Raw genomic sequence first — 26,093 nt, 5'->3', positions numbered from 1 at the left:
AACAATTCAAAACCTTTGTGATACTCTTTGTTAGTGCATTATATTGTTAGTGTATTCTATGTTGTTATTAGCTGTAAAGTGTGTCCTAGCTGATCATGATGTCTTTGCTTTCGGTTGCTTTTGGGTGCATTGTTTGTAAACTTCTCCTTTATAAGGAGCTCCTGAACCATTGTACAAAATACATTCAATACATAAATCAATATACATAATTCATTCTGTCTGTATCTCTCTCTATCAATTTATCTTACATGGTATCAGAGCTATAGGTTAAAGATCTTGGTGTTCTTCGCCTTCCGGCGGGCGGCAACCTTGCCTTGACCGCCCTCCGGATCTCAACCAATTCACTGAAACACACTACCATGATCATCACTCAATCAATTCACAGACCCACCCATCAGCGTCACACGAGTCGGCAACGGTAGCTTCGGAAGCTACCCTTCTTCCATCATCATCGCCCAGCGACGGTGGCAGGTCCAATTCCTCCAACCACCCTCCATTTCTTGCAATCCGCTAGCCTCGGGTACCCGCCATCACTGCTGCAGTCACATTTCTTCATACACTTGGACCGTGATGTCCCGCCCCACAAGCACCTTGCCATGCACCTCAACATCAGCACACAGGGTGGACAACCGTTCTTCAACCGATCAACGATAGTAGCCCCATATACACAGCAGCTATGGTGGTGGTAGACAACCTCCTTTTCTTCTTCATTTTTCACTGCTAAAGGTGTTATACAGCCACAACGCCACAATTTATCTCTCTCTAGTGGTGCCGCAGGACGAACCACCACGCACATCTATCTCTCTCTAGTCTATTATCAAGGAGCTTTGTGCTGTTATCCAGGAGGAGAGCTCTCTCTCTCAGCCTCATCTCCGAATCTATCTCTATCTCTCTCATATTTCCACTTTCATCTCCGAATCAACCCACACTCTCTCTCTTATCTCTCTCTCGGGTTGCATTTTGCAAGGGGAAGCTGAGCATACACACAGAGCTTAATACACACACAACCCACTCACATTTTTCGATGCTCTCTCTCATCACAGATTCACGCGGGGTTATGACCATCTCTCTTTCACTCTCTCTCTCTCTCTCAAATCCGGGAAACAGATTTTCTCTCTCTCACTTTACTTTTTCCACCACCCACAAAACATTATCATCGCCATTCCTCAACCCACATGGGCTTGTTCCCATCTTTTCATACAACCCATCCTTCATCCCACTCGAGTATATAGAATATATATATATATATATATTTTATAATAATAAAAAAAATGCGCGATGTTTTTCATATGACCCATCCACAAATATTTTTTATCTATTTTCTTTCTCCATTGTTTTATTTTATTTTATTTTGTTTTATTAAACAAAACAACAACACAAAATAACACCACCACCATTCCACAAACTTGTCCTTTCTTCATGCCGGGGATCAACCCCGGTTCCAAAAAAAAAAAAAAAAAAAAAAAACCCACAACAATTTACAAATTTACACAACAACCCATATTTTATTCATCTCCGGGATCAACCCCGATCACAATTTTACACACACACACCCACAAAAAAAAAAAAAAAAAAAAAAAAATCACAAAACAAAACAACAACCAACCACATCTACAGGCGGGATTTTTCTTCTCTACTCTGCCGCCGGTCTCTTCTTCTTGCTTCCGTCCTGGACGGCCCTTGACGGTGCTGCCTCCGTGTTTCCCACTCCACTGGGCACGATCACTACTCCCTGCTCCTCCACTGCAGCATATGGCGGCCCTCCAAATCGGAACATAACGGTGGCCTTCCGCTTCAGCTCCTTATTTTCCGCCTTTAGCACACTTATCTCTGCTCGCGCATCCTTATACATGCGCTGGAGCAGAGCCAGTTGGGCGTTTAACTGCTGCACCTCATTTGTCCTACTCTGCAGTCGGTGCGACAGGTTTGTGACCGCCGTCATGGTCTCCACACATGACTTCAAAGTATACTGATTGGCTTCAATATCAGTTTGCACCGCCATTTTTTGCTCCACCGACCGCATCGGAAAGTTCAACGGAGCAAAACCAGAGGCGCTTGGTTGAGGTTCACTGGCCACCGCACCAGTTTTCTCTCTTGTTGACTCGTTGAGGTCGGGAAAGAGAGTGAGCAGACCACGGGACGAAGAGGCCATATTCTGGGTAGCTGAACGGGAAGACGAGGCCATGTTTTTGGGTTGCTAAGTGTTTCAGAGAAGCAGCGATTACCGATTGGTACTGTCAGACAGGGTTGGTTACAGAGTGTTTCAAGATTTGCAGCTCTTAGAGACAAGCTCTCCGAGAGTTCAGAGGTTTCAGACTGGTTTGCACAGCCTCCGCCTCACCCTTGGTTTAAATAGCCAGGGCCGATCCGCGCATCGCGAGCCACTTGCCGACAGACGACAAAACGGGCGCGCAAGCCAAGGTAGTCACGCGCCTCGCCATAATGTCCGGCACACCTTTTTATGAATTGGGCACGCCTTTTGATGGCACGCCTTTTGAAAGATTGGACACGCCTTTTGAGGGCGCGACTTTTGAGGGCTCGATATATATATCCATGTATATCTTTTGGGCAGCCTATATACACACTCATCCAGTGTCTTCTACAACGGTCAACTTTTATCAATCCCTTTATTTCAACCTCAAATAGGTTTCTATCTTCACACCTATTTGAGTTTGAGGGGGGGTTATACATATATCATACATATATCATGTATCACGGTGAGCATGGTTACACATCATGGGAACCACCCAAGCCACCCCATGGCGCACTCCCTAAGTCGCCCCCTTGGTGCACCACCACAAGCTTCTACATCGGTCCGGCATGACCTCATAAACTGTCCCGACATTGATTCCGGTCAGCTTCTACATCGGTCCGACATGACCCCGTAAACTGTCCCGACATTGATCCCGGTCAGCTTTTACAATGGTCCGACATGACTCCATAAACTGTCTTCTACATCGGTCTGACACGACCACACAGTGTCTGCTACAATCAGTCCGGCATGACCTCGTAAACTGTCCTGCTACATCGGTCCGGCATGACGTCGTAAACTGTCCTGCTACAACGGTCCGACATGATCCCGTAAACTGTCTTCTACACCGGTCCGACATGACCCCATAAACTGTCTGCCATAACCATACAGTCTTCTACAACGGTCTGACACGACCATACAGTGTCTCATATCCTATTTTATTTGTCAGTTTATTTTTCTATTTTGTTACTCTCTTCAAACTCAAGTTGGTTTGTGCCTATCCTCCTTGAGTTTGAGGGGGGCTGTTAGTGCATTATATTGTTAGTGTATTCTATGTTGTTATTAGCTGTAAAGTGTGTCCTAGCTGATCATGATGTCTTTGCTTTCGGTTGCTTTTGGGTGCATTGTTTGTAAACTTCTCCTTTATAAGGAGCTCCTGAACCATTGTACAAAATACATTCAATACATAAATCAATATACATAATTCATTCTGTCTGTATCTCTCTCTATCAATTTATCTTACACTCTTCGATCTATTCTACGTTTATAGTATTAGTTACTCATGTTTAAGAAAACTTATATGTAGAAGTTCTAGTAGCCCATCTTGTTCATGCAGTTTTTTTATGTGTAAAACATGTAAAAATAGGACTGCATAAAACAATATTAATTTGAGAAATAAGTTTTAAACTGAAATATGATTCAAAATTGCTCGAGTTTGATTTTAAAAAAAGTTCCAAGTTGCCTTACGGCCACTTTTAACACAAGTGCAATTTTAATTAAAATTGTAATTTTATGTAGCAATTTTTTTTTTTCTTTCATAATGTGCCGAATAATTGCAATATATTTATATTTTGTTATTTTTAAAATGGAAATTGCATATAAATGGTAAGAAAAAAATTGCAAAGATTTGGAGAATAAAAAAAATATTACAAAGGACATAGAAGTTTCAAAAAAATTTGGGAGTTTCTATTTAGACAACAAACATATCTCCTCATACTTTTATTTATTTTTTGTCATGTTTTTATCCTTATCTAAAAGTACTAGAAGCACTCCAGTTCCAAAATTGAAAATACTATTTTCATTGCACATATTCCACAATCTCTTTTGTCTCTCCGCCTGCTACTTTCTCACCATCCCTTTCGAGATTTTCTTTTTCTATTGCACTTATGTCTTTTAAGAAAAATAATTAATTCTTCTTAACCATGCCATTATGAATGGAATTAGAGACTTTAATTAGGAGGATGTAGTATTTCTGGTCTTTTAATTGTCACTTTCTTCTTATAAAAGCCATCATTTCTTTTGGGCGCACAGAGGTGAGGGTGGTGTAGGAAGGGGGGGGGGACATGGTGGTGGACTATGGGGTGGTAGATTTCGTAAGGAAAGAGAGAGAGAGATGAAAAAGGAAACATAAACCAATATGTTAATAAATTGAAGGGAATGAGAGATGTGGTTTCTTTACCACATGGGTTCTTGATTCATATATGATAATTTTTGAATAATGAGCTAATTGATTGGTCTTTTCCTCCTCTAGGTAGATTAAAGATGAACACGGATGGTAGCTCGAAAGGAGATTTAGGTGATGGTGGCTTTGGGGGCCTCATCCGTGACGAGAGAGGCATCTGGCTTTGTGGTTATTTCGGAAAGCTCACAAATTGTACTTGCATTGAAGTAGAGATTTGGGCTCTATACAGGGGTTTGATGATAGCTTTCGAGAAAGGCTATAAGGATCTTAGCATCGAGACAGATTCCCAATATGCTATTGATATGCTAAAGGGAAACATTGATGTTTTTTCCCCTCTGAGAAGTTTAGTGGAGGATTCCAAGTTTTTCATTCGAAGATGTGGCTTTTCGATTCAACATGTCAAGAGGAGGGGAATATGAGTGCTAATGGTCTTGCTAAAATGGGGGCAAATCAAAATGAAGTGCTAGTTGTGATGGATGATCCTCCTAAAGAAATTCGAGGTCAATTAGTTGCGGGTATGGTTGGCCAGAGTTATCTCAGACATCGTTCTGGGGACTCCTAACTTTTCTTTTTTTGTTTGTTTGTTTTGTATGTTTGTTTTGATTTCCATTTCCGATGTACCAAAAACAAAAAAAAATTGATAATTTTTGATAAATTTCAAAAGTGGTTTGTGTAAATTACCTTTAGTATTATTATTATTATTTTAATAAAAAATTCTATTCACATATTTACAACAAATTTAAATATAAGTAATTTGTTTTGTTCATATATAAATTTTCAAATAAAAGACAAATGTTCACATAAATTGATCAGCCAAAAATAAATGGTTCAAATATAGATGGAGTAAGAATTGCTGTTTGTTACCCTATTAGAGGTTCGAGAGGAAGGGAGGGAGAGAGAGAGAGAGAGGATGAGCATGAGGATTAAGAGTTTGTTACAACCAGTCTACAAAAGAAGTTACAGAGCTCCTCAATCACCTTTGTCCTCAATCACGAGCTCCTCTCTCTCAACCCACCAACAAACCTAAACCCTCACTCTCCCTTTTCTTCTTCTTCTTCTAGTTGTTACTGTAACCATCACGCTTTCCATGTGGGTTTTTCTATTCCTTCAAAACCCACCACCACTACTACTACTACGCCTCAAGATATTGATGATCAAAATCAGGAAACCTTACTAGACCGTAAGTTCATTTCTTTCCTGTTATTGTCGCCGATTAATTATTCTTGCGTGTTTAATTTTATGCATTTCTGTGTATATATACATATATACACTGTTCAAGAACCGTGGATTGAGTTTGTTTTGATTGATTAATATTTTCTGGTTTTCTCTCCCTACGGTATGTCGTCCAAGTGTTTGATTAAAGTCCTAGTAACCCAGTTTTTGGGAAAGCATTTTTTTCGATATTGCTTTTGACACAAAATTGTTGTTGTTGTTGTTTTTTTTTCCCTCTCTTCCCGCTTTGGGAAGCAAATGCTGTCCGAAGGGAGCCTGTACTCTAGCGGTCTGTTTGGATGGTGGGAGAAAAGAAAATAAATGATTCTGGTGTCATCTATTTTGAGAAAAGAAAATTCATCTAGGTGAGAATACAAAAGAAATGTTTCACTATCATCTTTGGACGTGTAGGAAAACAAAGTATGTAATTATTAATATAAGTACATGGGTGATTTTTTTATACTTTTTTTTTTTATTTAGTAAATTTTAATAGACAATCTTGGTATTATAAAAAGTACAGAACCAATAAATTCATATTCCACCAATTTTCACCTTTTGGTGAGAAATGAAACCTATTAACTATTTCTCATAATTTCTTACCTAACTTGTAAACCAAACATGAGAAAAGAGTTTTCTTTTTCTTCATTTCTCACCAAATCACTCAATCCAAACAAGTTCTCTTTTCATGTGCATGTTGATGGCAAAAAAACCCATTGGGAAGTTGTATGGGTTAATATCTGGTGCGTAAGATTGGCTCAATCTTTTACTTCCAACTTTAGTATTATTTTAGTTACACCCATATAAACTTACCAAACCAACTCCCCCAAGCTTCAAATGCTCATCTTCACGAGAAAAATTGTTGCCTCCCATACTTTTGTGAAAGATAGATGTATATATACTAGTAAGGATTCTGGCCAATTGAGCTAGTAGTACCAACTGATTGGCTTGTTACATTTTAATGAACAATGAAAACATATCTTGAAATCCATAAATGGTTGTGAAAAGAAACGAATGCTTACGGAGATACATTTTCTCAAGTCTGTATGTTATGTTTGCCCTTAATTTACGTTTTCAGGGGCTTGGAGTAGAGTAAGGAGGCGAATTCGTCCTTCTTTCTCTATTTCTAAGATCACCTTGAAATCGTCTAAAGGTTCTAAGATCACCTTGAAATCATCTAAAGGGCACCACAGTGAAATATTGAAATGTTAGATCTCTTTCCATCCTCAATCGGCTTAATCAGTGTCTCCCAAAAAAACAAGAAGTGCTATATTGGCAACTAGAAATAGTTTTGATTTGTTAACTGGCTTATTACTTTCATTGGTAATATCAAGATTGTTAAAATTGGGATCTTACATAGGTTCGGTGAGAGGGTCTCGTGGATAGGATTGAGGATCGTAAGATTCTAATTTCTAATAAAAATAAGGTAAAAATACAAATCAGGATGTTACATGTTAAAAATAAGGTGAAAAATGATAATCCAACAATCCTACGATCCCATATGATCGTACTTGTGATCCTACTATAATATCAATCATGCAATGATTTGGATGGTTTTGACAATTTAGGACCATAGGATTGTACTATCCTACGATCTGGATCACAATTTTGATAACCATGGGTAATATCAGAGTTAGAAAGAAAAGTGAATTACTCATCTTCAGGCATTGATTTAGCTATTTTCTTGGATGATAGTAGTTCTTTCAATATTGATTTTGTTAGTGATGGCTTCCGTACTGTTAAAAATAAAATTAATTTGTAATATAAACTGTCAAGTTGCAATCACAAGTTGCCAAGTTGTTATCTCAAGTTCATGTATGTGTGAGATTTTGGAAGATCGTTGTTAGCAACTTGTATTTACTAAATACTTGGCTTATTTCTATTGGTTGAAAGGGTTGACAACAATGCCCATATAAAGGCATGTTATTTCACTTGTAAAACACAACAACAACAAACAGAGCAATAAGAATACAAAGCAGAGCTCTTGCTTTCTCTCTCCTTATCTCTCGACGCTTTCTCTAAATTTATCTCTAGGTTTTTTTAATTTCTCTCTCTAGAATTTTGGTCCAATGAAAATTTATATTTACACTGTGCACCCAACATATTTTTGGTATCAGAGCTAAACCCTTTTTTTTTGGGTTCATACTATTTACTCTAAACCTTGTCTATGTACCTTAACTATACTTCATATCAAATACCCCTATTTGATGGGAAAAATTACGGTTATTGGAGTATTCAAATAAAGGCCCTCTTTATTTCTCAAGATCAATGGGTGATAGTGGGTGAAGGTTTCCTTATTCCAGCCTCCAGGAGATCAGGAAACATTAGCATCATGGACACAAGGCAAACAAAAGGAGTACAAAGAGAATAAGAAAAAAAGATGCAAATGCGTCACTCAACATACAATAGGGGGTAAGCAAATCTATTTTTCCTAGAATAATTGGTGCAAAATATTCTAGAAATGTTTGGAAAATTTTAAAACAGGAATTCCAAGGTTCTGAAGAAGTTATCTCCATTAAATTTCAGTCTTTGTGGTGTGATTTTGATAATCTAGCCATGAAAGAAAATGAGGCTGTCCAATCTTTTTCCAAATGAGTTGCATAAATTGTAAAACAAATCAGAAGTTATGGAGATACTATCCAAGAGAGAAAAATTGTTGAAAAAATATTAAGAAGTTTGCTACAAAAATTTGAACATGTTGTTCCTGCGATTAAGGAATCAAAAGACTTGTCTCAATTCGCTTTTCATGAGCTTATGGGTTCTCTTGAAGCCCATGAAAAAAGAATAGCTAGATTCACCGGACCAAGTGCAGGAGCAAATATTGAACAAGCTTTCTAATCAAAGCCCAAAACCACAGAAATAAGACTTCCAAAAAACAAAAGTCGTGGAATAGCTCAACCACAACAATGAACGGGACATAAGAATTTTGATAACCATAACCGAGGAAGAGGGAGAAGAAATTTCCACCAAGAAACAAATCGAGCTGGTAACACAAAATTTGGCTCTAGCTGTCAAGTGTGTAGTAAATCTAATCATCAATCTAAGGGCTGTAATTTTAGACGCACCAAGTGCAAAACCATTCATAGGACTACTAGTATCAGAAAAAAGAAGAAAAAAAGTGAAGCAAAATTTTCAAATGACCCAGCTCAAGTGCTCTTCTCTTGCATGAGCACACAACATGATGCACTCAATACATGGTACTTGGACAGTGGATGTTGCAGCAACATGATAGGGAACCGGAAGTGCGTTGTCCAAGTGGACAACCAAATCTCCTCCAAGTCAAATTGGGAGACGGAAAGCAAAAACCAGTCTCAAAGGCAAATAAACTAGTATGGTACAAACCAAGGGAGGTAAAACAAAACTCATTGATGATGTTTTATATGTCCTTGATTTGGCTCAAAATTGATTGAGTGTTATTGGTCAATTGATTCAAAAATGATACCTAGTAAATTTTATTGGAGATGAGCGCAAAATAAAAGAAAAACAAGATTCACTAGTGGCAACTGTCAAAATGGCACCAAACAAATTGTTTCCACTTATAATGCCACTAGGTGAAAATTTTGCGTTGAAAGTTGACAAAATCAATAATTCCATACTATGGCATTTTAGATATGGTCATTTAAACTACAAAGGATTGGAACAATTGATACAAAAAGGCATGGTAATTGGGCTTCCAAAGATTGAACAAAATGACAAAACATGTGAATGATGCATATTTAGAAAAATGCACCGATTACCTTTTCCTAAGATTGCTTGGTGAGCAAAAGTTTCACTTGTCTAATACCAAAAATATGTTTGGTGCAAAGTGTAAATATGAATTTTAGTGGGACCAAATATTCTAGAGAGAGAAATTTAGAGAGAGAGAGAGTGCTTTGCTTTGTATTGCTATTACTCTGTTGTTTGTGTGTTTTACAAGTGAAAGAATATGCTTTTATATAGGCATTGTTGCCACCCCTTTCACCAATAAAAATAAGCCAAGTATCTACAAGTTGCTAACAAAGATCTTTCAAAATCTCACACATAAATGAACTTGAGATGTCAACTTGGCAATTTGTATTACAAATTAATTTTATTTTTAAAAGTATGCAAGTCATCATGCTTTCATTTCATCAAAGTGCACGTCCCTTGAAGTCACCAATTTGTTGGTTTTTGGATCAAAAAGTCGATAACCTTTTAATTCGTCGCAATAGCCGATGAAGATTAATTCTTCTCTCCTTTGGTCAAATTTCTCCCTATATTAAGAAGGAATGAGGGAATATGCAATGCGTCCAAAAACTTTGAAAAAATTTATCATCAGCTTGTGGTTGTGCCAAGCTTCAAGGGAGTTTTGTTGGAGATTGGTTCAGGATGAAAACAATAGTGTTGACTATTACCAAAAAAATTGTTGGGAAGACTTTTTGCCTTGAGCATACTCCTTGCTATCTCGACAATGGTGTTGTTATTTCTTCTTGCCACTCCATTTTGCCGAGTGTGGCAAATGGTGCCTGATTCTTTCATTTTTGTGGTAACTTGTGAATTCTTTAGACAAGAATTCTCCACCACGATCTGTTCTAAGTGAAGCTTGAGTAACCAGCTTAGGGTTTGATAGAATATCATCCTCTATTTATAAATGAAGATTAGGGTTTATAAGATGAGACAATTACAAGTCGAGCCCTGAGGGCATAGAATAATTACAAACCAAATGAAGCTCAAATAATAATATAATGAAGCTTAGATAATAATATAATATGCTAACACTCCCCCTCAAGCTGGTGCGAAGATATCTCTCATGCCCAGTTTGCCTAATATGTCATGAAACGGTTTATTCCCAACCCCCTTGGTGAGAATGTCAGCAAGTTGTTCACCTGACTGGACAAAAGGAGTACAAATGGTACCACTAGTGAGTTTCTCCTTAATGAAGTGACGATCAATCTCAACATGTTTTGTCCTGTCATGTTGAACTAGATTGTGAGCGATGTTGATGGCGGCCTTATTATCACAGTATAACCGCATGGAGTTCGTCTGATCAATACCTAGATCACTCAACAATAACTTGATCCATAAAAGTTCACACACACCTTATGCCATAGCTCTAAACTCAGCTTCTGCACTTGACCTGGCAACCACATTCTGTTTCTTACTCCTCCAAGTAACTAGGTTGCCTCCAACAAAGGTGCAATACCCTGAAGTCGATCTCCTATCAGTTACTGATCCAGCCCAGTCAGCATCTGTATGGGCTTCCACATGAAGATGATCATACTTTGAAAAATAAAGACCCTTACCAAGAGCAGACTTCAAGTACCTCAAGATTCTCATGACAACCTCAAAGTGAATCTGATGAGGAGCATGCATAAACTGACTAACCACACTGACAGCAACAGCAATATCAGGATGGGAGTGAGATAGGTAAAGGAGCTTACTCACTAATCGCTGATAGCTCCCCCTGTCAACTGCTTCTCCTTCATCATCCCCCAATTTCTGATTGGGTTCCAGTGGAGTGGCACATGCCTTGCAGCTAAGCATCCCAGTTTTCTTCAATAGGTCAAGCACATATTTTCTCTGTGAGATAAATATCCCATCCTTAGAGCAAGCAACTTCAATTTCCAAAAAATACTTCAAGCTTCCCAAGTCTTTGATTTCAAACTCATTAGCTAAATATTTCTTCAACAGAGGTATTTTTCCACTATCATTGCCTGTAAGAATTATGTCATCTACATAAACAATAAATGCTGTAGTCTTACCACGTGAGGAATGTTTCATAAATAAGGTGTGATCTACCTGACTCTGTTTGAAGCTATATTTAAACATAGCCTGAGTGAATCTCTCAAACCAAGCCCTTGGAGACTGTGTGAGACCATATAATGACTTCCGAAGCTTACATACTTTGCCTTCTGTCAGATGATCCTCAAAACCAGGAGGAATGTCCATATATACCTCTTCTTCGAGGTTACCATGGAGAAAGGCATTCTTGACATCAAACTGATAAAGTGGCCAATGTAGATTAGCTGCTAGAGAGAGAAGTACTCTGACTGAATTCATCTTAGCCACGGGTGCGAAGGTCTCTTGATAATCAATGCCATATGTCTGAGTGAACCCTTTTGCCACAAGTCTTGCCTTGTAACGCTCAATAGACCCATCTGCTTTGTGTTTCACAGTATATACTCATTTACATCCCATAGGTCGTTTGCTCGTAGGCTAAGTAACACGGACGCGGGTACGGGTGTCGGGTGCGGGTGCGTATCTAAGGGTCGGACACTTCAAAATTAAAAATTAAGGATACGTGGATATGTATCCAAATTTGAATACGGATACGGGGATATGTTAAATAGTTCTTAAAAAAATATATATTTATTATCACGCAAACACGGGACACGACAATTTCTAAAAAATGGGAATACTGATACAACAGGGGACACGTCAAAATTTTTTAATTTTTTTATAAATATTTTTATTTTAATATACATTAATTATTTTATTTATTTATTATATTTTTTAAATAATATGTTCCAATTAATTTTTTTATTTTATTTTACATACATATATTTATTTATTTAATTAATATATATAAGTATATATTATCTTATAAATATATTATATGTTATATAATAATTATTATATAATATATAATAATAATAGTTATTATTATTTATTATTCAGTTCCTTTACTATTACTATTATTATATATAAACTATTATTATTATTATGTATAGATGGATACGAAGGAATCAAGAGAGGAACGACAGAGAGAGGGAGAGAAAAGGGAAGCCATAGATCGCGATCGCGAGGGATAGAGAGAAGGCGAGAGAGAGAGAGAGGCCTTTCGAAGTCGTTTGTGGTGGTCGGCTGTTCGATCGACTGACGGAGCTTCGATCTTCGACTGGATCGACCGGATGGAGCTTCGACTGGATCATTTGACCAGGTTATCTCTTATCACTTACTCTTACCTCTTTCATTTCTGTTGCTGTGAGCCGTGTCCGATAGAGAATAAACGAATCCGACACAAATCCCACACCCGCACCCGTGTCGTGTCGTGTCGACACGGGTACTTCGCCCCAAAGTGGCGAGTCCATGTAACACAGCTCGTAGGTAACTCAGTCAATTCCCATGTGCCATTCTTTCTAAGTACTTTCATTTCCTCAATCATGGCTAGTTTCCACTCAGAGGTAGCAAGAGCATCCTGAAAATGGTTAGGAATGCTAACAGAGGAAATATTGGACACAAACGCTCTATATGAGGATGACAAATGAGAGTAGGACACAAACTGTGAGATAGGATGTTGAGTACAAGATCTCACACCTTTCCTTTTGGCAATAGGAACATCAAGATCAATGGATTCAAGAGATTCAAAGTTACCTAGATTCTCATCAGAAGCAGGAGATGGCAGTGGAGGAGCAGAAGTGGTCCCTTGTATGCAGTTAACTTGTTGTCTGTCTATGTCCTGGACATAAACATGTCCGTCCTTATCCTTGGTGACATTGGGTTCTATAGTCCCCGTAGAAGAGGGTGATGCAAGAACAACTGGTTCCACCATAGGAAGCACAGTAGAAGAGGGTGGTGCAAGAATAACTGGGTCCACCATAGGATGCACAGGACTCACTTCACACCAAGGCTCCCCCGGAAATGAGGACGGTGACACTGGAGAGGACAAGAAATAGGATTGGGACTCAAAGAAAGTAACATCCATGGACACAAACCACTTACGAGAAGAAGGGTGGTAACATTTATACCTCTTTTGAGTAGGAGAGTGACCAAGGAAAACACACTTGAGGGAGCGAGGGTCCAACTTACCACGAGAAGGAGAGTGATTATGAATAAAACAGACAACCAAAAATTTTGGGAGGAATAGAAAACAAGGACTGAGAACCTAGGAGGACGTGAAGAGGAGCTTGTTTTTGCAAGACCTGGGTAGGGAGACGATTAATAAGATGGGCAGCGGTGAGAACGTCGTCGCCCCAATAGGGCCGAGGCACACTCATAGAAAAACACATGCACCGAGCCATGTCAAGAAGATGCCGATTCTTACGTTCTGCCACCCCATTTTGTTGAGGGGTATTGGTGCAAGAGGTCTGATGGATAATGCCATGAGAAGAGAAATATTGTCCTAACCCAGAATCTATGTATTCCCCGCCATTGTCAGAACGAAATAGTTTGACAATTGCCCCAAACTGAGTACAAATCATCTTATGAAAATTGCGAAACATAGAGAAAACCTCACTCTTATCTTTCATGAGATACACCCAAGTAGCACGAGAAAAATCATCAATAAATGTAACAAACCATCGATGACCTTTCACAGACATGATACGAGAGGGACCCCAAACATCAGAATGTATTAATAAAAAAGAACTAAACTTTTCTTCAAATTGGGAGCAAAAGAAGCTGTGTTGTTTTTCAAGTTGACGAGACTCACAAAGAAAGTCAGGCACATGATGATTTGCGAAACCAGATGGAAATAAATGCTTAAGTAAATAAAAAGAAGGATGCCGAAGACGCCGATGCCACAACCATAAATCAGCAGGGGTAGTAAAAGACGTGGTGGAAGAATAAGCAAGTTTGTTCGGTTGATCCAGGAAGTAGAGACCATTTTCTACACTACCATTGCCAATCGTCCTCGTGACAAGGTCCTGAAAAAGACAATGATCAGGAAAAAACGTCACACTACAATTCAAATCCTGGGTAAGACGACTCAAGGATAACAGATTAACAGAAAAATTGTGAACATGGAGAACAGAAGATAGATGTATGGTAGGAGTGACTTGGACTAAACCTTTTCTAGAAATGGAAGAAACAGTACCATCTACAATCCTAATTTTGTCCTGACCTGAAGAGGGCTTATAGACAGAGAAAAGATCAGAGGAGCCAGACATATAATCGGAGGCACCAGAATCAATAATCCAAGGCAAAGACTTATGACACAGGAAAACACAAGGAGAAGAGGCTAAGTTACCTGAGCCGACAAAGGACGAGGAAGCTGTACTGAAAGTAGTAGAAGACCGGCGGTCCAACAATTGGCGCAAAGCATCCTCCAGCTCAGTATCAGAAGCTTGGCCTACAGAAGCAGAATTAGAATCAAATGTATCAACTGCACTAGACTGATGAGCCCGGGAATAGGAACCACGTCCTCTAGACTGGCCTGACCGACCTCCTCGAGAACCAGACCGATCACCTCGACCCCCGGATGGAGTCCCATGAAGCTTCCAACACGTCTCACAAGTATGCCGCGACTTCTTGCAATAATCACAGAATACAGACTCCTTAGCAGCAGATGGAGGGATGGGAGTCAGGCTGAGGCCATCTCGAGGAGTAGACAGTAATGTTGAGCGGTCAGTAGAGACAGGGGACATCATAGTAGACTGGCGACTCTCCTCATTCTGTATATAGGCAAATGCCTCCTGAAGTGAAGGAAGAGTGTCCATTCCCGGAATTCGACCCCTAACTGGATCATACTCCACATTTAGGCCTGCCAGAAATTTAATGACCCGTTCCCGTGCGATGAACTTCTTGTACCCGACAGAATCAGCAGGGCAAATGGGCTTATAGTCTTCTAGGTGGTCAAGGCGTTTCCAGCCGTTGGTGAGGAAAGTGAAATACTGAAGAATAGTCTGCTCCCCCTGAAGTGAGCTCTCAATAGAGCGGCGCAACTCAATGCCTGTGAGAAATTCCCTTTGCGGGAATAGGTGGCAGCCACAACATCCCAAACATCCTGTGCAGTCTCCATAGACAAGTAGCCCTCACCAATTTCAGGAACCATCGAATGAATAAGCCAACCCATAATCAAAGAGTTGATAATCTCCCATTGGTCATACCCCGAGTCAGTGGTACTAGGTGCCTGTATCCTGCCATCAACATACCCCATCTTCCCTTGGCTCTTCAAAAATATAGTCAAACTTTGAGACCATGCTAGGTAGTTCTGACCGTTAAATAGAGAGGTGGTGATTTTCAGACTAGGGTTGGGGTTCTCAGTCATGGTAGTAGGTATAATGAGACTCTCACTCCTCGGTGTTTGAGAAGGAGGGGACACACTGGTGGAATCTGCCATGCATACTATACTACCGAACCCGCAACAAAACTAGTGGCAATCACAAATCCGGAAGGTAGTGATGAAAGAACAGGTACAATGACCACTATAAAAGCATAACAAAATTCAGAAACCATTTGTGTTTTTTTTGTTTTTTTGTTTTTTTTAGTTATTCATTTATATATGTATTGGTACAGTATATACACGACATAAGTATACCAAACAGTGATGAGAGTATACCAGAGAGAGATCGACGAAGGCTGGAAGATCGATTGGCGGAGGAGATCGACTGAGGAGGTTGACGGGTTGAGACTGAGGAGGTCGACGAGCTGAGGAGATCGACGGAGGGAGGCGGCTGCGTGACGATCGCGACAGAGGAAGGCGGTTGAGTGACGATCGATTGAGAGATAGCTGAGTGGCGATCGACGGAGGAAGGCGACTGAGTAAGGAAGACGAAGCAGAGATCGATGAGAGGAAGGCGATTGAGTGACGACAGCGAGCTGAAGATCGCAGTAGATGATCAACTTAGGTAAGTTTCGAACCCTAGAGTCGTTGGTGCAAATGTCGACCAGCAAGGGTGAGCTGAAACCCTAGAGGTTCTGCTTTGATACCATGAAGCTTGAGTAACCAGCTTAGGGTTTGATAGAATATCATTCCCTATTTATAAATGAAGATTAGGATTTACAAGATGAGACAATTACAAGTCGAGCCCTGAGGGCATAGAATAATTACAAACCAAATGAAGCTTAGATAATAATATAATGAAGCTCAGATAATAATATAATATGCTAACACTAAGCACCTTCAAACAATGGCCACTTTGTTTTTCTACCATTATCGACTTTGTGCAGAAGCAGTCAACAATACTGTTTTCATCCTAAACCGGTCTCTAACAAAAGCTCTTGTCAACAAAACTCTCTATAAAACTTGGCACAACCACAAGACACAACCACAAGACGATGGTAAATTTTTTCAAAAGTTTTGGATGCATTTTATATTCCTACGTTCCTTCTCAACATAGGGAAAATTTTGACCAAAGGAGAGACAAATTTATCTTCATTGGTTATTGCGAGGAATCAAAAGGTTATCGGCTTTTTGATCCAAAAACCAACAAATTGGTGACTTCAAGGGATGTGCATTTTGATGAAATGAAAGGATGGGATTGGGAAAATTCCCACGAGATAGAAAAATTCATACATCCAGACCAAGGCGAGCTAAGCTCTTCCTATTCAAATTCACTAGTTCCACAACAAAGACCTTTTGAAGAAAGTGACTCAAACACTAATTCAGAATCGCCTATTAGAAAGGTATGGCCATTAAGAGAAATTTATGATTCATGCAATTTTGCATTTTTTTCTTGTGAGCCACAAAATTTTGAAGAAGTAGCTCAAAATCAAATTTGGCAAAAAGCAATGGATGAAAAGATGTTCACAATTTTCAAAAATCACACTTGGGAGCTTGTGGATCATCCTAAACAAAAAGATGTGGTCGGGTTAATATGGACCTACAAAACCAAACTAAATGAAAACAACTTAGTTCAAAAGTACAAAGCTCATCTTGTTGCAAAAGGCTACTGACAACAACCTAGAGTAGATTTCAATGAGACCTTTGCACCAGTTGTTCGAATGGAGACAATCAGAACAGTCCTAGGCCTGGTAGCACAACTGGAATTGCTGGTCCACCAGCTGGATGTAAAGTTAGCATTTTTAAATGAAGATCTAGAAGAAGTAGATGTGGAGCAACCACAAGGCTATGTGGTGGAAGGAAAAGAAGATATGGTCTATTTGGTAAGAAAAGCACTCTATGGCCTAAAATAGGCCTCACATGCTAGGAGCAATAAGATAGACAAATACTTCCTTCATAGTGGTTTTCAAGAAATCTTAGTGAGCCATAACTGTATGTGAAAAAGGAAGGTACCAAAGATTTTCGTATCGTCTGCCTTTATGTTGATGATTTAATTTTCACAGGCACTAATTTTGTGATGCTAGATGATTTCGAAAAGGCTATAATGAAAGAATATGAAATGACAGATCTTGACCTTATGAAATATTTTCTTGGCATTCAATTGTGACAGGCAAAAGGAGAAATTGTTATTTCTTAAGACAATTACACAAAAGACTTGCTGAACGGATTCAAGATGTCAACATGCAAGCCAATTTCAACAACCATGGAGTGCTAAAAGTCAACCCAACACTGTATCGCAGCCTGGTTGGCTCACTTATGTATCTCACCAACACTAGGCCAGATATTGTCTATCTAGTCAGCATAATTTCCAGATTCATGACTGAACCCAGTCAAATCCATTTTTCCCGCAGTCAAGTGACTACTACAGTCGTTGCAAGGCACAGAAAAATTTGTGATCAAGTATGTGAAGAAAACAACAGTTTTGCTGGATGGTGATTGGGCAGGTTCCAATGACGATAGAAAAAAAAATCTGGATATGTGTTTTGCATCGGTTCAAAAGTAATCTGCTGGTCTTCCAAAAAGTGAAAGACAGTGTCTCTCTCATCAGCTGAAGCAGAATAGATTATAGCCACTGATGCTGTTTGTGAAGCTGTATGGCTTAGAAGAATTCTTGCAAATCTACATCAAAAGCAAATGGATCCCACAACAATTTATTGCAACATACCTGTCATTGCCATGACAAAAAAATCTAGTTTTTCATGCTCGAACAAAGCACATTGAATTACGTCATCACTTTATCAGGCATTTGGTTGGTAAAGAAGAAATTCAGTTGGAGTTCGTCAATAATAATGAACAGCTTGTAGACATTTTTACCTAGGCAATGTCATCACAAAAATTGGAGCAATGAGCTGGTACCAATTGATTGGCTTGTAACTTTTTAATGAACAATAAAACATATTTTGAAATTCATAAATGGTTGTGAAAAAAGAAAGGAATGCTTATGGAGATCCATTTTCTCAAGACTGTATGTTATGCTTGCCCTTGATTTTTGTTTTTAGGGGTTTTGAGCAGAGTAAGGAGACGAAGTTGTCTTTCTTTCTCTATCCCTAAGATCACCTTGAAATCATCTAAAGGGCACCACAGTGAAATACTGAAATATTAGACATCTGTTTCCATCCTCAATTGAATTAATCAGTGTCTTCCAAAAAAAAAAATAAGGAAGTGCTATATTGGCAACTAGAAATAGTTTTGATTTGTTAACTGACTTATTACCTTCATTGGTAATATCAGAGTTAGAAACAAACGTGAATTACTCATCTTCAGGCATTGGTTTAGCTATTTTTTTGAATGATTGTAGTGCTTTCAATTATGATTTTGTTAGTGATGACTTGCTTACATCCACATTTTCAGGAAAGGCACTGGACTAGTGGCTTTCGACAAATTCAACCCAGAATCGTTGCTTTCCCGTTAATGAACACATCAAATAAGAAGTGGTTAGGAGTCTGATTCATGACATTGTAAACTATGATCCAGACGACATCAGTGAACTCGCTTCATCTCTACGATTTTAAATTGTTGAAACTTGTCTTTCTTTCCCTTCTTGATGTTTAGATAATGTAAACTGGCCACTTAGTATCTGTTGCAGCAGCAGCTGCAATTATGTCATTCTTTAAGTTATAATGAACTGTAGAGTAGGACCTTGTATATTTAATTTTTTCTCTTAGATATGGAGCTGGAAATTAACAACTAGGTCTTATATGATGAAGTTCTTTCTTATTTGACATTTTACAGTATTGATGTTAATTTATTGGTTTGTTGTTGTAAATAGTTTGATATTAGTTGGATGTTTGCTTTACTTGAGTTTGTTGAGATTTTCAGATGAACTGGATGACGAGGTAGAACCCATTGATTTGTGGGAAGAAGAAGACGATGCTGAGCCTGAGGTATGCTGTTTTGGGATAGTTACTTTGGCTGCTCAATTTAACCTTAGCCATCTCCAGTTCCATTTTAGTTGATATTAGTCATTTGAAAAAGTTTAGATTGGCGATGGAGGGGATGGTGGTGGAGTTGTCCTGCAAAATTGCCCTTGGGGTGAACGTGCTCTATCAATAGCCCATGAAATCCTGCTGCAGTTTGGTGATGATATGAAACTCTATGCTTTTAAGACTACGCCTCGGGGATACATTTATGTGAGACTAGACAAACTTTCAAATGAGTAAGCTTTCTATGCTCCCATGGATACTTGCATCTTTGTTGCATTACAGTTTTACATACTAGATATTGAATTCCCGGAGATTATTCATTTTGTAAATAAAAATAAAGGAAAATTTCCACTTTCCTCTCAAAATTTCCCCTACCCAATTTTGGTGTAGTTTCCTAGCCTCTCACTAGTAGGAATGGCTATGGAGACCCTACCTAGTGGTTACCCATGGAGACTTGACCCAAAATAGACGAGTTTTTCTACCCATCGGGTCAGGTCAGTGGCATGATTTAAAACTCCATTGGGATGGGTGCTCACCCATTTCTCCATACATTTTGACACCACTTCCACCACCAATTCTAAATTTTTTTAAATAAGTTTATTTTTTAAATAAAAAATATTTTTTTAGAAAAAAATTTAAAATAAAAAAAATTTTAAAAAAAATATTTTTTTTTAAAAAATAATAAATTGTTTTTTTAAAAATAAAAAAAATATTAAAAAATTCGGGTTGGGGAAAACCCAAATCTGTTATGGGATGGGAAGGGTAATCCCCATGGTGGATGGGGAAAAATTATAATAGGGGAATGGGGACGGAGAATGAATATCTGTCCCATTGCCCACCATTGCCATCCCTACTCACAGGAGCCCCAATCAACTTTTTCTCCTATTCGAGAAGAATAGAAACCATGGGTAGTCAATCATATTTTTGTATGATCTGCTCTATGCAGCATAAGATTGTGGGACTGTTATCTGACAAATCCTATTTCAAATGTTACGCATATAAAAATTCATCAAAACGTATATCTTAATCATTATTGTCATGAATTTCCTCAAGAATGTGGAGTAACAACATTAAGCATTCATGCAACCATGGCATTTTGTAAGTACTCCACCCATTAAATTAGATTGAACCTTGTTGCTTGGTGATGTCAATTGGAAGAACCTATTATTACTAATAATTCGACGCTAAAATTCCATGATTTTATTAGTTAATTTTCATTTCATGAAATATTGTAGTCATCCTGAAGCATCACAGTTGCAATATTATTTCTCTTTTGGCTTTCGTTTCATTTTGTTTGAAGCACCACCATCTTTCATCAGATATGGTTGTCCCGGTGTGGAGGAAATTGAGAGTTACAGCCACCAATACAAAAGAAGATTAGACGAAGTTGGGGCATTGGGAGAAATACCTGATGATTTGGCTCTTGAGGTAAAACTTATTTTAAGGTTCTCATTGCTTCTTCAATATTGGAGGGTAGTATTGCAAACGAACTGATCTGCTCATGAAGAGCTCAGCTGATTTGAGCTTGGCGCGTTTACTAAATGAATGAGTTCAAACTCGATTTTTAGGCTCGTGAATACAAGGAATACGAATTAATATTTATTTTTAATAATTTATTAAATATATTTTATTTCTCTCTGTATGTTTGATGATTGTGTAAATTTACATATTTGATTGATGGAATTTATTGTTAACATGAACATTCTTTTTATATTTTACTCATAATTTTCCCCCCTTTTCTCTTAATATGCAATTTAATTTAAGTTTGATTTTTCCTTTGAGTTCAAGTTTGGCTTGCTTATGTAATTGAGTCCAAGCTCGAGTTTCTCAAATACTTGACGTGCCGAGATTGAGCTTGATTTTTTAAGCTCGACTTTAGCCCAAGTTCTACTAATTTTTAACAAACCAAGCTCAAACACTCCAATGCTCTGCTTGGCTCATTTGTGGTCCTAATTGCTGGGATACATGCACATCCCTATTATTATACAAGTGATATAAAGAAATCTTCCATGAAGCACTTAGATATTTAAAGAAAAAATATTTATTTGTTTATTTATTTTGAAGGTGTCATCTCCCAGTGCAGAGCGGTTACTGAAAGTTCCAGATGACATGAATCGATTCAAAGACATGCCTATGAGAGTAAGCTATGTAGAAGATCTAGAATCTAAATGTCCGGAAAAAAATGGAGTATTTTGTTGGAAAATTTATAAATTTATAAAGAGGTAGTTGTGAATTGAAATAGACTCCATTTTGAATGAAAGGGTGTAACCTTTCATGGTGTCTTTTTGTTTTAAATGAAGGGTCTCTATTTTGAATGAAAGGGTGCAAACCTTTCATGGTGTCTCTTTATTTTAAAGGAAGGGGTATGTCCCTTCTTCATACCTTTTCTATTCAATTTGAATAGGTGCCAACAAAGCCTATATAAAGGCAGCCCCATTCCAATTTTGAGGATTCCGAAAATTCATTTTCCTTGCCTTCATTTTGCTCTCTTGCGTCCTTTATTCTTCATATTATTTTAGGGTAATCAAAGAGAGTATAGATCGCAGGTTTGGTTCGCTGAACAAATTTATTTGAAGTGCTTCTATAAATTTGTGAAGATCATTGTATCCTGGGAGATAGACGCCATTCAACCGTAAGTACCGTAGCGGGGCGAATCTGTCTTAAGGACAGAGTGTCACACACTCGACTTGGTCTTAATTTAATTCGGTTCGATAAATAAATCTGGTATGTTATTTATTTGTTTTGTTTGAATTTATTTCTAGTTAATTTATTTTACACAGAAGATTGTTCCAACATATTTTACTTGGACTCGATTAAAACTGAATCAGGGAGCTGCGTATGGAGGCTGGCAGGTGTGAAGGAAAACAGAGACCCGTCAGCAAAAGGAAGACCGTTAAGCCGTAAACAGAAGGATTGGAGATTAGAACTGCCATATGCTATGTTTAAAAAGGTTACTCTGTTTCTTGATTACTGATTCGTATTTTATGTTTCAGAACTGTCATGCATGGCCTCAAGAGCCTACTGATACATTTTTGACTTTTGGAATATAGTAGTTGAAAAGGGTTGAAATTAGAAATTAATATTTGGTTAGAAAATGATGAATGAGCATTACCGGAGTGACAACTTAGGCCAAGTTTGGGAACTTCAAAAAAAGCCAAAAAGTTAAAAAGTTACTCAAAAAGTTAAAAAGTTAACACTATTCACCAAAAGTCAACAATTACGGCTGCACAACTCCCAATTCAAATTTTTCCCTACAAATCAATTTTTACAATTTTTTATTACACATTTTTCAATAAAAAGTCAAAAAATTAACCCAAATATCCATATTTTCAACCTCAATTTTTTAGTCCAAAAAGACAAAAAGTGCATTTTTTTAGTCTTCCCAAACTTGGCTTTAGTCTTTTGTACTCTTTGTTTCTAAATTTTTTTTTTGTTGACTTTTTAACATTGTAACCACGCAATGACACTTAAAGTCACTCTTACCTTTATCGGTGCCTGTCAATCAAGTACCGAAAGGGTTGGGTTGGGTTGGGTGTAGGGGCTAACCTATATTTGCAACAGAGAAGGCTACCCTCAAACTTGAACATGTATTCTAACATTCAGCAGCACCTTATTAACAGAGGGTGAAATTGAAGTTTTTCATATGATTGACATTCCTTCCTGCAAGTCCCTCCATAGCTGGTGGCCTGTGGAAACTGTTCATAAATTTATATCAGCAGGATCGGCTCTGTTTTTTTCGGGGCTCAAAGCAAATTTTTAATATGAGGTCTCTTATACATACATACATATACATAAATGTCCAAAAGCAGAATTTTAATATGAACTGATTTGTTTTTTTTGTTGACAGAACTCAACTAGTTGATAATTCAAATTTTATTTAAATTTTTTAAACTTTTGCATTTTTCACTATAAATTTACTAACCAAGTTTATTTTATCCAATTTATTAACCAATGTCATTTAATCATGTCACTGAATGTATGATTTAATTAATTTCAAATTTGTTCTAAAGATACCAGTTGCAATTGCTCCAAGCTAGCGAGATGCATCTTTGGTTGCTGATCACTTGGATTTTTTCTTTAAACTGTGTTTGGACTATAAATTTGGATAAAGATTTAAAAATAACGCAGGAGAATATCAAAATTGATTGAAAGTAGAATGGATTACTCCCTAGATTTTTACAACTCAATTTCATCCATGGCTCCTCCTGCACAAGTTATTAGTCATAATAATAGTAATACAACACTACAAATTTCGATTTATTAACCCAAAATTTATTCAGAAAAATGAATTAATAGTTTAAATTTATTTTATTCATAGACTCCACATTTTATTAATTTAATCTCCACCATACAAACACATTCAGAATAAATTATGAACTGATAAGGGTAAGTTCATAATATATTTTATAGTAGTAAGTTACGGTATTAATGCACGCCCTCTCTCATTCATTTGTGGTTGCATGTACCTCTTGAACAATTTTAGCTTAACAACAATTGAACATGTTATTTTATTTATTTATGTATTTATTTTTTTAGTGTATGGGTTTATTGGCAAACATAGCAGTTACCCTAGATTTAGGAATTACTTTTAAAAAAAATATATTTATATTCCTGAAAGGGTTTTATATTCCCACATAGATTTAGTAATTACTTTGTACTGTTTTTATTTTTTATTTTATGAGAAGAAAATTTATTTTTATAGTTGAAGGTAATATCGTCTTTTAAATTATAATTGTTATTTCAAAAGTTTTAAAATTAAGAGTTTTTTTTTTAAAAAAAATTTATTTTAGAAATATTATATTATTTACAACACAAATATATATTCTAACTTCGAAGAGGAGATGAAATTCGCACTCAAATCTCAAGTTTGGGGGTCCTTATACCACATAAGCTACCCTTTTGTTTTAAAATTGAATTTCTGTAGCTTTATTGCTTTGGTTCGGCCCATGCTTTAGCCAATTTGGCCTACTTTAACATGATAATTTCTCATTTAGGCCTAGTTTCGGAAGTAGTTTTTTTTTTTTTTTTTTTAGTTATTTGATTATTTTAATAGGTTATTTTAATTTTTGTGTTAGGGAAGTTGGGTTGAATTTTTTGATTAATTATTCTATTAAAAAATGTATTTGAAATGATATTTGAAACTGAAATGACAAATTTGTTCATAACCTCATTTTTTTTCAAAATTGGTCTAAAAGGGGCAAAATTTTCATTTACTACCTGTGGGATAGGTTGTCGATGTGATAGTGGTTGTCCCTAATCTCACTTCTTTTTCTTTTTTAAAAAAAATATAAATTAGTGGCTTAGGCTACTGTTTAAGACTATTTAACTTTTTTAGGGTTTAAGGCTATTTTAGTCCCAAAGAAGGGTTGCCAGGGCCTGTAATTAGTTGATATCAATGGTTCACACAAAGTTTTTGTAACCAATCAGTGATACATTCGCAACTATAATCTATCAATATATAATACAAGAGAAATGAGATTTTAACTCACAAGTTTTATAGGAGTTCTAATACATTAATCTTAATTTTTTGGGCAAATTACATATACCCCTCGAAGTTTGGCTAAATTACAGATATCCTTGAGGTTTCGAAAATTACATCCCGCCCCCTGAGGTTTGTATTTTCATAACAATTTGCCCCCTGAGGTTTATATTTCATAACAAATTACCCCCTAATTTCTTATGCAAATATAGCATTCAGAGGGGAATTCGTAATTTCCGAAACCTCAGGGGGGTATCTGTAATTTAGCCAAACCTCGAGGGGGTATATGTAATTTGCCCTAATTTTTTAATTTTTTGATTTAAAAAAAATGTCAGCATTTATTGATTTTTCTCAATCCACGAGCCTTTTTGATTTCTTCCATACCTGCTGCCGCACCATTTTCAACTTCTCCCATACACTATAGTTAGGGACGGGATTGTTAAATTATTTTTAATTTTTATAAAAAATCTAAAAAAAATAATGTATATACTAAACAAATATTTAAAACAAATATAAATTCTTATTAAAAAATAACATGTTGTAATAGCAGAAAAAAAAGAAAAAAAATTACACTGTAAAAAATAATTTGTATATTAAAAAAATATCTAAAATAAATATAAATTTTTATTAAAAAATAACAAGTTGTAATTGTAAAAATAAAAAATAAAAAAAATAAGAAAGAAAAAAATTATACTGTGTATTTCATTAAAATCTAAAAAAAATAATTTTTATATTAAAAAAAATATCTAAAACAAATATAAATTCTTATTAAAAAAATAACATGTTGCAATTGCAAAAAAAAAGAGAAAAAAAAATTACACTGTGCATTTCATTAATAATGCTAAAAAAATGTGCCAAGTATTTGTATAAAAACTTGAGATGTGTCCACTCTCAAATTATCAAGTGAATATAGATAGAATAAAAAAACTCCGTTTTAATGACTAACAAATATTAGAAGCCCAATCATTGAAGCCTAATAACTATTAATTAATAGAATTCAACAATTGAAATGTCTCAAACCACATCTCTTTGTCTCACAATTGTCTGTGTTTTGTGTTATAAAATTTATTACATATGTGCTTGCTAAA

The 26,093-nt window shown here is 36.9% G+C and overlaps 1 protein-coding gene across 1 annotated transcript; it reads left to right on the top strand.

The window, feature by feature from the left end:
* Positions 1-4,848: 4,848 nt before the first annotated feature.
* On the top strand, positions 4,849-22,606 carry LOC145789090 (uncharacterized). The gene is made up of 6 exons (XM_082911957.1): positions 4,849-4,948; positions 5,362-5,613; positions 19,423-19,487; positions 19,584-19,759; positions 20,846-20,954; positions 21,591-22,606. The coding sequence occupies exons 1-6, from the start codon at positions 4,849-4,851 to the stop codon at positions 21,750-21,752; spliced, it is 864 nt and encodes a 287-aa protein (XP_082768083.1). The 3' UTR covers positions 21,753-22,606.
* The last annotated feature ends 3,487 nt before the right edge of the window (positions 22,607-26,093 follow it).

Source organism: Camellia sinensis, unplaced genomic scaffold (assembly GCF_055761805.1).
Source record: "Camellia sinensis isolate YWXY unplaced genomic scaffold, ASM5576180v1 Unanchor14, whole genome shotgun sequence".
NCBI classification, from domain to species: domain Eukaryota; kingdom Viridiplantae; phylum Streptophyta; class Magnoliopsida; order Ericales; family Theaceae; genus Camellia; species Camellia sinensis.
The sequence above is the reverse complement of the archived record's forward strand: the minus strand, read 5'-3'. Positions and strand labels throughout refer to the sequence as shown.